This window comes from Camelus bactrianus, chromosome 31 (genome assembly GCF_048773025.1).
Source record: "Camelus bactrianus isolate YW-2024 breed Bactrian camel chromosome 31, ASM4877302v1, whole genome shotgun sequence".
NCBI lineage: Eukaryota > Metazoa > Chordata > Mammalia > Artiodactyla > Camelidae > Camelus > Camelus bactrianus.
The window spans coordinates 25,460,758-25,473,519 of NC_133569.1; the positions used below are offsets into that span (position 1 = coordinate 25,460,758).

The following is a 12,762-nucleotide window of genomic DNA, read 5'->3' on the forward strand; positions in this document are numbered from 1 at the left end:
AACCCGCAGCACCTGCTGGGGCTTCAAACGGCTCATCTCTAAAATTCACTTGCCACGAACCACCCAGACGGCCCTTAACCACAGTAACATGCTTCCTTTATGCCCCATCGTCTCATCCCACCCCCCTCTCCTTTCGATACCAGCAGCTCGCCTCCTGAAGTAAACCTCCCCTGCTAATCTCTCAGCCCCACTCCCCTTCCCCGTCACCACCAAGGTCCCCAGGTCTCCCAGGACCTCCCTCCTCCCAGGCTCAGCAGCCCCACGGCATGGTGTCGGCTGGGTCTGGCCCTTCCATGACATCACCAGAAACGCTCCACCAGCCTGGACTTGGCGCCCCCTGCCCTCTCCGTGCTCCCACACGCCTCCCCAGGGTCCTCCACGGCACGGGCCCCTCCACGCTGCCCCCGTCTCACCTGTCGGACCCCCGTCGCTCTGCTCAGGACTTCCCGTGTGCCTGAGCTCCAGCGCTTTCACCGCTTGCAGGCTTCTGTCTCCAGCTTTCAGGCCGCTCCCACTCACCAGTCTCCTCGCCCCTCATCCGGCACATGTAAGTCCGAAACTTCACACCTGGTCCCCAAACCAGCCCCCTTGCCAATTCGTGTTCTGATGAGTGACCCCACACATCTTCCCATGTATTCCACTGGAAACTGCTGGATCTTTCCCACCAAACCCCAGATGAACCACCACTGAACCCTTTTTTTTTTTGCAGCAGCAGCAGGTCTCCATGTACTTTCCTCTCTACTTCCAGGGCCTAGAACCCAAACCAAGCCTGCTCGTCCCTCTCCCTGACAGCGGAACCAGAATCCAGGAGTGACTATCACGAGCCCATCCAAAACACACCCATTTCCTACCAGGGACACGAAACTTCTCAGCTGTACCACGCAGGCTTCCAGGTGACTAATGACAGCCCCCTAAACAGGGGGTCCTGGCTCCTCTACTGTCTCCCAAACAAATCTTGCCTCTGGTGCCTCTGCCCAGGCCAGGGGCTGTCAGGAATGCAGTCACCCCTCCACCCACCCCCTGGCATGAGCCATGCTCTGCGCGGACTGCTGATTCTCACAGATGACAAGTTTCACTTAAAAGCATCCACTGGCGCTGTGATTTTCACAACTGCAAGACACTGAGAAAGCTCGACTTCAACAGCAACAGCAGCTCTGGGGAAGACGACCGAACTCAGGTTAGAAGAATCACACGCTCACTCTGGCCCTGGGGCTGCCTGGGCACCTGGACAAGCATTTCTAGCCTCGGTTTCTTGTCTGTAAAGATAACACTACCCCTGCCTGCCAACCGCGTGGATTGTGGCGAGCATGACAGAAGCGAACATAGACAGTGATTCCCAAAGAAAACACAGACGTCCCCATGCATGTGCTCCACAGGATCTGTCACAAAGCATGCACTATGACCATCAGCAAAGCCATCGTCCAGGGACATCCCTGGGAACATAGAACTTGCTTTGTTTGCATAATCCCCGTTTGTTCATTACACCAGTAAATACTCAGTACTTCTCAAACACGGCCCATTCTATATACCAAACACTTCTGCTGGTACTTGTCTTACCTATATTATAGACCTGGAGGAGACCGGCAGCACACTCTCTTCCGTCCCCTCACCGGTGCAAGTCTGTGTAAGACCCACAAAACGTGGAGCCCAGCTCATGTGCTAGTCTTTCCCCCTCTGAGCAACTAGTGCTTTTCCATACAGTAGCCTTTTGATAATTAACTCCAAATGAATAAATGAAGTCCCCTGGAGTGCACTATTAAAGGTACGAGAGGTGGATATTCGGTAAAAGGTCACACCCCTCCTTAAGGACACACAGAATTAGGCTGCTATAGTGGAACAAGTAGGAAAGAGGACGTATGTTTGTTACAGAAAAAAATCTCTTTCTCGAGGCAGCAAGAGATGGCCATCTAAATGAAATCTGACTACAGTAATGCAAGTCTTCACTTACACTCAAACTGACCATCTTATTAGATAACCAGTTCTCCACTGTGTAAAGTCTCACATGTCACCCCCACCCCTGTCTCTTCTAACCTTGCCCTTTGGCTTCATGCTTCCAATTTTTTTTTTCTTGCCCGGCAGGAATACTGTCAGGCAACCTTTTCCGTAGTTATAAACAATTAAACAAACAAACAAACACGAAACCTACAAAGGAATAAGAGGTTAAGAAATAATTTTTGTTTTTTGTTTTGGTGGGGGGGGTACTAGGCTTATTTACTTATTTAAATGGAAGTACTGGGGGTTGAGCCCAGGACCTCATGCGTGTTGGGCATGCACTCTACCACCGAGCTGTACCCTCCCCGAAACATAATTTTTAAATTCAGCATTATGCATCTTGGAGCCTCTGATCACTTTCTATTCATGTTACCGCCAGAATGCTGCTTCAGCTACACAAATGTTTTCCACCTTTACTCCGGGTCACTAGAATCTCTCCCATCAGATGGCTTAGAGTCCTTGTCATGGAGTGAGATACAACTTGTATTTTGTTACGTGAGCCATCCAAGGTAGGAAAGGACTCAAATGAGATTCACGCCAACTTCGCTTTTACAAAAGATGAAATTACAACGGAAAGCTTGATATTCCTACCAAAGGCTTTCAGCACAGACAGGCAGGGCTTCAGCTTCTGTCAAAGAACGTAACTTTCCATATTTCCTAAATACACCAGACAACCCCAATGATTTTTTTATTCATTCCAACTTTTATCCTTGTGAACACGGTTCTAAAATTTACATGAAGTATAAACTATTTTCAATCACACCACGTAGATATGGGGGGGAAAACGGAAAAAAGTCTGATTTATAAGACAGAAACATATAGCACAGGGAAATATATACAAGATCTTGTGGTAGTTCACAGCGAAAAAAGATGAGACAAAGAATATATATATATGTTCATGTATAACTGAAAAATTGTGCTCTACACTGGAATTTGACACAACATTGTAAAATGACTATAACTCAATAAAAAAGTTAAAAAAATAGATAATTTCATGAATAACTAACAAGTAAAATATGGATATGAAATTAATAAAGTTCAGCTTATCAATAATTACAAAAAAGTTGACAGACACATAAAGATAGGATTTTTACATAAGCAAAGGCAATTCATGCCTTAAAAATAAATCTACAAGAAATCTACACAATTTTGTAAAATATTTAATACTTATTTTTCTAAATTCAGCTAATAAAGGAAATCATTTTGTAAATACCTAGAAAATAAATCCTGAGAAGGAAAAAAGAACACTTATAGGACAATATAAGCCTTCTTCCAACTCAAGTCTAGAAGAATTTATAATCAAAATTTGTAGAACCCATTTCCACAGGACATGTACAAAACAAAACAAAACAGCAAAACTCAGCAATTTCCAAAGAATTATCTCACACAGCGGCAGCCATGGTTGCAAGGCCCCACTCTGTCGCCGAGCAAGACTTCTCAATGTTAAGCCCTAAAACCAAGCAGCATATTTACTTACTTGAGCTTTCCTTTGCCCCACTTCATCTCCCATTTGATAAATGATAGTTTTAAACTGTATGCACAAAGGAACTGCACTTCCTACTAATAAATGCAATGCAGTCTCCATACTTTCTTTGCCCAAAATAATCCAATGAGTATGGAAAAAGGAAAGGAGAGTCGAAGCTCCAGCTTTTGGTGCAGGACACAGTTAAGGTGTGCCACTGCCTCAGACCCTTCCTGGCTGGGAGCATCTTCGCTAGTTGCTCTGAAGACTCTAATGTGTTAGCTGCAACATACGTCAAAGTCTAACCATCATCCAAGCCAAGCAATAAGCAAGAAAACCCCCAGGTAAGGCAAGACGTTCAGAAGAATACATACTCAGGCACCGGTAGTTCTTGGACACATGGATAGTATGTCGTGGCTGCACAGCTGGGGAAAACTCGTGCTTCTGACGACTCCAACCATGGCACACCGAGCCCAGCAAATTTGGGGACAAAAGGTTTGACATCTGCTGACAACTTGATGCCCTGAGGAAAAACAGGGAGGTTCTGGCTACATAAATTCTGAGATAAACTAAAATGAAAACAAAAAAAAAACCCTCTTAAAGAGAGGAAGCCGGGGAAACGCTTAATCCCAATGCTGCTGTTCAAATACTTCCGCCTAGTAAAGACAAGAATTTGTTTGCTAACAATTTCTCCCCAAAGGCTTTTCCACTAGAAAAAGCAGCCTACCACATATTAAAAATGAAAAATAAGGACCATCAATTAAATTGGGAGTAAAATTCAACTTAGACTGTATAGTTAGAACCCACAACTGACAACGTTTCCTTAACTTCAACGTGGAATACGGTAGCTTACCTCTCTCGGCCAACAGGGACCCTCGAACTTAACTGCAGCACTCAAAACACACTGTAGAAGCTTATTTCTATTAAATTTCTCAAAGAACGTAAACAAAACACTTGCTTTTCACTCAACGAACCACTAGAAGTTGTTCTATTGAAACGCAAAGGCTCTGCTAGAAAATCTCTCAGGAGAATTTCGTCATAATACTTATTATATATATAATATACATAATATACAATATATAATCGTCATAAGCCGTTGAAATTTGAACGTACAAATCTGTTGGCTTTTTTTTCCTTTCAGCTTTTAGATCTGTCTTGAGAAATTCACTTTCAGTAACAGTTTATAATCACGCTTTTTAATGCGTTTGAAAGCCGATTCATGCGATTCCCAAGACTCCGTGTCTAGAGGTTACGCTGAACACGTCCGGCAGACTTCCGCTTCAGAAAACGTTTTAAGTCACTCCTGCCCACTAGCGCAGTGGGCCCGCGCGGCCGCGCAGCCCCTACGCTGCCTCGGGACGGGGGGCGGTTTCCGTCGACGGCGTCCGCCCGGGGACTGAGGACGGCGGCCTCCCGCCCCGACGCCCCCCTCCCCCCGCTCTGTCCGCCACCGGCCTCCGGCCCGCGCTCGTCCCTTTCCCACCCCGCCCGCGCACGAACACCGTTCCGGGGCAGCCATCCTCACCTCGCCCGCGGGCTCCCGCGGCCCCTCCGACGCCATGGCGGGCGGCTGGGGGGAGGCCGGGCCGAGGCCAGCAGCCGCCCGGTCGGCCAGCCGGCGGGACCCAGGCGCGACGCTCCTCCTCCCTGCTTTTCCGCTTTCGGAGGAGACGCCAGGAAGTGCGTCACAAAAACGCGCCCCGGCCCACCCTGCTTCCGGCCGGAAGTGCGCGCGGCGGCGGCTCTGGGCCTGCGCGAGGAGGCCGGTGGGGTGACCTTCTAGGCCGCCGTAGCCTGGTCCGTGCCAAGCACGGAGTTACAGCCGACCGTCTCGGCGGAGGCAGCGACACCCTCCAGGATGCGGTCAGCCGGGCCTAGAAGAGGAGTCGGCGCATTTGGAGCGGGGTAGGGGTCCCGTATGCCTTGTAGTCCTGTAAAGGGAGAAAGCCAACACGTTTGGCGTCTTAAAACTTCCAGGAACCTACAGCAGTTTAGAAGTAACCACAGAGAATTTCGAAACTGCTCAGTTCAACAGAGGGCTGTTGACCATTAGGAAGTGTGCTGGGAAAGGCGGAGATGGAAAAGTAGGACGAAGAACGCAGTCCACAGGGCAGGAGGCGTTAAGTGGGGTGGGAAATGGGCGGCAGTGCCCAGGAGACCGGCGGGGCGGGGGTGGGGCGGCAGAGCAAAGAGCCAAGAACTCTTGCTCACTTGGAGGAAACTGCAGGCATATTTAAGGTTTGCCTGCAGTGCCAAGTAGTGTGACCAAAGGGGTTAATTAGGTTGAAAAATCCTTAACTGGGAGGTAATAGTAGACTTCCTATTGAGTGACAGCCAGGTATTCCAAGCTGTAAACGCAGGCAGCTTCAGTGCATCTCCTGGGGTCCTGCTTTGTGGAGTCCACAGGTGGATTAAATACACGTGGATATACCCAAACCTCCAGAGTGGGGAGAGGCCTAGGGTCTAAGCAGCGCTGGAGACTGAAGGGGGGATGTCATCCCTCCCTGTCAGTACTGTGGTCTACGCTAAATAGTTACTTAGCAATTCTGGCTTCTTTCTGTTGCTTAATCCTGGACCTCTAGCGGATAGGTCCCTGGGGATGGGAGTAAGTCTTAGGCTGCTGCCCACCAACACCTTCAGTATGTATTCTGCTCATTGTGTAAAGGCACTTTTCTAAAGAGAAGGGCATACAGTGGACCACCACACTGGGGTCTTAATGCTTATTGACAGCTCATTTAAAAGGTTTCTTCAGCACAGCAATGAAGATAAAAAGCCTGTGTTTGCATTAAGTCTAAAATATTTCTCTAGCAACAACAAAAAAAAAGCAATTTAACAGATACAAAATGCATATGGAACAAAGGGTGTTTATAGTGCTTTTGAACTTTTTCAAATGCTGTGGTATTTTATAGAAAACTTTATCTTAGCACATGGAAAAGAGAACTGGGGTTAAGTGGTTTCTACCAAGGTTACTAGATGTGGCAGTTCTTGGATAAGTGGAAGCCGCCAGAGTATTAAATTGTGCTTCTTTTTGTTCAATTGGAGATTCTAGACAATTCTCTAGGAACTAGATTGACAGCTGTAAAATCTACTTTGGCTTTATTAAACTTATCCTTAATTCTTAGTTTCTTCATAAGCAAATTTAAATGGTACCCTCATCACACCAAGCAATAAGTTTAAAACCATTTAGTTTTATTTCTTTAAAGTGAATTTATTTCCTCAGGACTAAATCCATAAAACTGAAACCATTCAATAACCTCAATAATCACAAATTAACCTTAACAAAAACAAATCTCAATGACTTCAAACATTGATAAATGCAACATACAAACTTTATTTAACAAAAGTAACAAGTAAAGTCAAACAGGCACTTATATTAAGAGAAAAACTGACAAGAAATTTTATCTTAAACACCTTACAGTAACCTACTTGCAGTTGCATTTAACTGAGCTCTGTTGCTGTGAAGAATACAGCTCATGCACAGGTATGGATGAACAATTTGTACATTTTTCAAGTATTCACTGAATACTACCTTATATACACATATACATTAAATTTGAAAAAGATTTAATTGACGATTCCCAGATGTACTTCATTTTTGTTGATCTTTTGGAAGAGGTCGTCTAAAGAGAAGAATGTGTGGTTCTGTGGAAAGAAAATGTTTTATATTATTTTAATATAATATGGTTAATTTTCATTTGTTAAACAAAAATGGAAAGAATTCTCAATTGAAGCAAAATGAAGTAAAATAACCCTATAGTCAATAAATGTTACTCGAGGTATCTGACATAAATTTTGCTTCTAAGTCGCTGTCAACAGTAAACAGACGTAACAATGATAATACCCCCCCCAGTTAGTTTTACGTACACTGAAGAAAAGGGATGATAAAGAAGTCACTTGAGAGGAAGAATGGTTTCTATCTTCAGAATCTCAATTCCAGTGAAAAGAAAAGGTTATCTCTTGTGGAGAAAACACAACACCTCATTCAAAAATAACTGGCCATCCAAGGGGGCCCAGCCCTGTAGATTCTGTTTCAGTAGGTGGGGGAGACCTGGAACCTATGGTTAAATTCCTCAGTTGCTTTGTATTATCTGGAGAAAGAACTTCTGAACTCTAATATAATGACTGAACTCTAATATAATTACATGCTCCAATCCCAAAAAAGTTATGTCTTGAAAGAATTTTTGCTGCTACTTTGCTTTAACAAAAGTGGAAAGCAAGATAGCTTTAGTTTCACCTAATTCAGCTTCTATCCCTTCAAATTTTATTCGAAGCAATATAAATCCTTCAAGTTAGACTGATTACCCCAAAATAGAATTTACCAGCACAAGGTTTCTTAGTCTAGTTTACTATTTAGTATCTGAAAAATAAATACCACATAATAGCATAAAAACGCAAGAAGTATAATGTATGCAGCAAATTTGAGTTCACTCACAATGTTATCTCATTTAATCTTAATGTGATAGATACCAATTGTCTAAAGGAAAAAACAAAACCACTTCAAATTGCATCAGTTTCTATACACAGAACTTTAGGACACTCCAGTTCTTAGTTTTCAAAGAAGAAATACCAGAATTCCAAATATATTTATGGCAAAACACTTTAAGATACTATTAATAATGACACAAATTTTAAAATAAAACGGCCTACTTATTTAGAATAGTGTATGGTTTTACTTCATAAGTTATTTTTGCAGTTAGAACAATGCATTATTTTCAACCTTGTGGTATTTTATTTACCATAAAATTGGGACTGTCTCTAGGGAGGAATCAAGTCATTCAAAAATAAGTCAAACTTATCAGAGAGTTACTTTGAGATATCACTGCATGTCACTATGAAAAAAAATTCAACAACTACTATTTTAATAAATGCTTTCCTAAATAGCAAAACTTACCTGGCTCATGAATCATGTAATGAACCCAGCCTAGACTCTGTTGGACACCAAGTCTCCTCCACTCCTCTTCAGACATCAGATGGGTTTTGGGTACTTGTTTGGAAAGTTCTCTGGGTAACATGACATGTCTGTTAAAAGATATAGCCAAATATTAGTGCGCTATATGAATATGCCTTTCCTACAATTATGATCACTTTACACATGCATCTTTAAGATACTTAAAATTTGAGTTCTTTGTCCTCAAAACAAAGTTCTTTGAAGCAACCATGTTACCATATGCAGCATCAGTCTTAAGGGCTTTTGTCTACTACCTCTAATTCTGATTTTTGATGGCCTATGTTCAAACTAGAGGTTAGAATATGCAGTCCAGAAGTAGAGGGCATTTTATTTATGATTAACTTTTCTCCCTGATAGAAGACTGCTTGCCAGTTGCCTCAGTCTGCTTCAGAAATAGAACCTCAAAAACTAAGTGGGACACATGGTTACCCAAAACATCCCAGCCTTCCCTGCAGCTACCTCTGGTCACCTGTGACTAAATCCTGCCCAATAGGATATAAGCAGAAAATATGGAACTTATGGAAGTATCTTCAAAAGGAAAGAACATGCCCAATTCTTTTTTCCTCTTCCTGTTGGTTATGAAGCCGACTGATGTGATCAGGGAGCTAGGGAAGCCATCTAGGACCAAAGTGATTATAAATTGAGAATGGTCCCTGATTGTAGAAGCTGTCATACCAGCCCTGGGTAGCCTTTTAAAGGGGGGGGGGGGGGGAATCCAACTTGTTACGGTCAATTTGGGCTTCAAAATTATAGATCTGTAGTAAATAACAAGTCCTTGTATATACTCCAGAAATTGCTTTAACTTTGTTCAAAATTAAAAGCAAACACTAATTGACATGTATACATACTTACTACCTCACACACAGACCTTCAGTTTTCCAATAAGTTACTGACCTATATCCAAACCTTTGATCAATTTTTAAGGAAGGCATGCAATATTCAACCATCGAGACTATGTACTTGTAGCTTTGAAGAATTCTTAAAAACAAATCTGTACCCCCACTGACTTTATTACAATGAAAAGGATCTTCATAAAAATCAAAATTCCCAGCCTCATTTTTAATCACTTCCAGTAGCACTAGTTGTTTTATATAGATTCATCCATTAATTACCACCCACTGAATTTTGACCAGTATTGGACATCTACCTATGAGTCTGTTAGCTGAGGAGTGAGAAAAGTGCAATCTGGCCACTTTCTGGCACACAGGAAAACTGGCTGAACCCATAACCCATTATAAGCACTAAAATGTCAAGTTCTAGTCTGTGGGTGGTTGGTTAAGCACCAGTTTCCTATCATTTGCCCAACAAAATCAAGCCTTCTAACAATTGTCCTATGTTGCTTGATGGCCACAAGGCCACCAAATCAAATTATGCTTACTGTGTCATGGTTGGTAAAAATTTTACCAATTCCAGTGAACTACATGGTGATTCTTAGCAATAGTTACTAGCTACTTCATTCTGGAAATGCTGCTTTAATGTCTACTTTTAAGATGCTAGCTTTGAAATTCACATTGCATGCTGAACAACAGTATACAAAACCCACCCCAGAATCACATCAGTGATTACCGGTCTAGATTTCCCTTTAAAGTATCTCTGGAGATTACTCTCCTGTTTCATGAATGCAAGTAGCTTGGTCAAGAAAGATCAACTCTAATTAATATTCGATTAGAATATATCATTTCAGGTGTAACAGGATTTTCTTCTATTCACTACTACGCACAAACCACTTAGTAAATTAAGCTAAACTTTTGATAGCACAATCTAGTTTACTTAGTGCTCATCACTGATTATGCTACTGCATTGAAAACGGAAAATGGAACTACTGCCAGCCAGGCATCAGTCCTGAGAAGTTCCACCTGGAGCCAAATGTGTTGAACAGTATTTTTCCAATTGTACTTTACATTCTGTCCATTATTGGAGATCCCCAGCCGGACTCTTGGTTGACCTCACATGATTGAGCATTATGCCAACGTATTAGAGGACTAGAGCTGTGCAGTATGTAGTTACTATGCAAAAATAAGACAGTCGACTTCAAACTTATCTACAGTCACAAAAACAAGAGGTTGTTCCAGCTAGCAACACGGAACAACGCAGGTACTACTAATCTGTAAAGCTGCCCAGGAGATCCACAGTTCTTCTCCAGAGAATATAGATTTCTAAGAGACCGGAGAGAGGAGAGAACTCAAATAGCATTCTGGGAAAGCCAACCTGCAAGAACAGGCACAGAAAACAAGGTCGCCCTCGGCCCCTCCCACACGCTGTAGTTTCCCGAAGGCTGCGTCCCCGTCACCGCCCGGGAGAACTGGGCCGGGCTGGACTTGAAGCCACGCCCCACAGGAAAGCCAACAAGGACGCAGGGGGTCCTCCCTCCCGCAATCCAAGTCGCTAATTTTACAGGTTAATTCAAAAGCTACTCTGCAGTGCATCACACGACGATGCAGAAGCCCCAAGTCCCTCCAAGTCAAGGTCATCTGGCCGATAAACACCAGCAGGAAGAACAACGCCCATTTAAGGTCCATTCGCGTCCTCGGTTTAGTCCGCGAAGGAAGGCCCTCTGATACCGGGCCGCGTCACCAGGCCCCGGGGAAGCACCGGCGCCCACCGAAGTCAGCTATCAGCGACACTGCAAACCCCAAGCCGCCTGTTCCTCGGCGGTTCCCGCACAAGGTGCGTCTCAGTGCCATCAGCAGAGCAGAGCTGCCTTCAGGCCGGCCTCCGCCTGCTGTGCCGGGGAGGGGCGGGGGGGCTGCCCCGACAACTCGGCCGAAAGTTCTGGGGACCCGCTGGGCGGCGGCAGGCTCGGGAACAAAGGGCGGAAGCCGCCGGCCGGACGGGCGAGGGGAGGGTGCGCTCCCGCCGGGCAGGCCGGACCCCGACACGCCGCACTTCCAACTCCTCCGCCGACCCCGCCCGACCTCTGGCCCCCGACCCAAGCCCCAGCCCGACGCGCTTCACCCCGGCTCCCCGCCCTAGCCGCCCGGTTCCCTACCCCGGCCCAGGCCCGCTCGAGGCCGCGGCTGAGGGGGCCCGGCCCTCCCGCTCACCGGTACTCGTAGTGCTCGTCGAAGTACTTGTCCGAGTAGTAGATCTGCTTATGGGCCATCCTGCCGGCGGACGGGGGAGCAGCGCGGAACCCGAGCGATGGGGCGAGAAAAGCGGGCGCAGCGAGCCGCACGTCCACGTCAGGCCAAGGCAACGACTCGATTGCGACCAACCGACGGCAGGCGGAACGAGCCAGGTTTGAATCCGACAGCCCGCCGCTGATTGGAAGAGAGCGCCAACCAATCACCTTCCGCCCACTCTGGGGGCAGGCTGAGACCGTCTTCCAGCCTATCGTCACCGCCCCTCCGCGGCCTTCGCTCCCAAGACCAGCCAATCAGCGGCCTGTTGCGAGGTTGGCCGAGGAAAGAAATGGATGATTGGCATGGCGTGGGGGCGGGAGCTCCCTGATACGAGAGGGAAAGGGCGTGGTCAGGGAAGGGCGGAGTCGGGACGTTAAGGGTCGAAGAGCGCGTGCGCAGGGGGTTAGAAGGTTCCAGGTCGGCGGAGCCGTTGGGGCAGCAAACCTGTTGGGGGGTAGTGGGGGTGAGGTATCGCGGGGTTTGGTGAGACCGAGGAGTGGGTGGGGGCTGCCCGTCCAGCGGCCGCCTGTGCGCAGGCGCGCCTTCCCAGAGGCCTGTGGTGGGTGGGGGAGGGCGACCGCGGCCTGAGGGAAGTCCGGGCGTGGGGAGCGCGCGGTGCGCTGTGTTCCCGCGGGCGCCCGAGGGCCCGCGTTCGCGAGTAGGGACGCGGCGGAGCCGACGCGGTGCCCTGACCTGAGGAAGGTGCCAGGCCGGCCCCCCGGGACCCTGCGGGCCGCGGGGAACGTTCCGGAAGTCGCCGCCGGCCGCCGGGGGGAGGCGCGTCCGCCGCCGTGCGCACCCGCGTGGCAGCCCTGCTTTCCCCGCAGCGGGCGCGTGGTGGTCGCCCACGCGAGCTTTGTAGCGGGTGCGGCCCGCCCTGCGCTCAGGTGCCCCGCGCCGTCCCCGGGGCCGCGCCTGCGCCTCCGCCCTCGCCCTCGGAAGGCCCTCTTCCCAAGGGCTGCCTTCGGCGCGCGCCTGCGGAGGACGGGGAGGGGCTCGCTGGGGAGGCGTCCCGCGGGGGCCGCCGCGGAGGGCCGCAGGCGCGGGGCGGGCGGGGAGGGCAGCCGGCCTGGTTCCGTCCGTCCCCCTTTTCCTGGAGTATCTACCGAGGTCCCAAGTATAACGTCATCTCGCTCTGAGATTATAACCTGTGTATCCCCGTACAGTGTACAGGCTCCAGAAAAACCTAAAACACACCTAGCACTCTGCCATTGCTGCACTTACGGCCCCCTTTTCTC

The 12,762-nt window shown here is 47.3% G+C and overlaps 2 protein-coding genes across 6 annotated transcripts in view; both read right to left on the minus strand.

Annotated features, from left to right (window-relative positions):
* Window positions 1–5,137, minus strand: part of SECISBP2 (SECIS binding protein 2) — a 39,369-nt gene extending 34,232 nt beyond the window's left edge. For 3 of the 4 annotated variants that reach the window (XM_074355827.1, XM_074355826.1, XM_074355825.1), the window contains exons 1-2: window positions 4,980–5,137; window positions 3,829–3,977 (exon numbers count right to left, since the gene is read on the minus strand). In XM_074355827.1, coding sequence (XP_074211928.1) covers window positions 3,829–3,977; window positions 4,980–5,015 — 185 coding nt within the window. In that variant the 5' untranslated portion in view covers window positions 5,016–5,137. The remainder of the gene's footprint in view (window positions 1–3,828; window positions 3,978–4,979) is intronic. The other variant, XM_074355828.1, reaches the window with a different exon arrangement.
* A 1,499-nt stretch (window positions 5,138–6,636) lies between these two features.
* On the minus strand, window positions 6,637–12,482 carry CKS2 (CDC28 protein kinase regulatory subunit 2). Of its 2 annotated transcripts, none has more exons than XM_074355830.1 (4): window positions 12,218–12,482; window positions 11,447–11,662; window positions 8,346–8,473; window positions 6,637–7,096 (listed from the first exon to the last, which is right to left on the minus strand). In XM_074355830.1, the coding sequence occupies exons 2-4, from the start codon at window positions 11,503–11,505 to the stop codon at window positions 7,044–7,046; spliced, it is 240 nt and encodes a 79-aa protein (XP_074211931.1). In that variant the 5' UTR covers window positions 11,506–11,662; window positions 12,218–12,482; the 3' UTR covers window positions 6,637–7,043. The 2 variants fall into 2 exon arrangements, with proteins under 2 accessions (XP_074211931.1, XP_074211930.1); XM_074355829.1 differs by having other exon boundaries at window positions 11,447–11,786; window positions 12,218–12,331.
* Window positions 12,483–12,762: the final 280 nt, after the last annotated feature.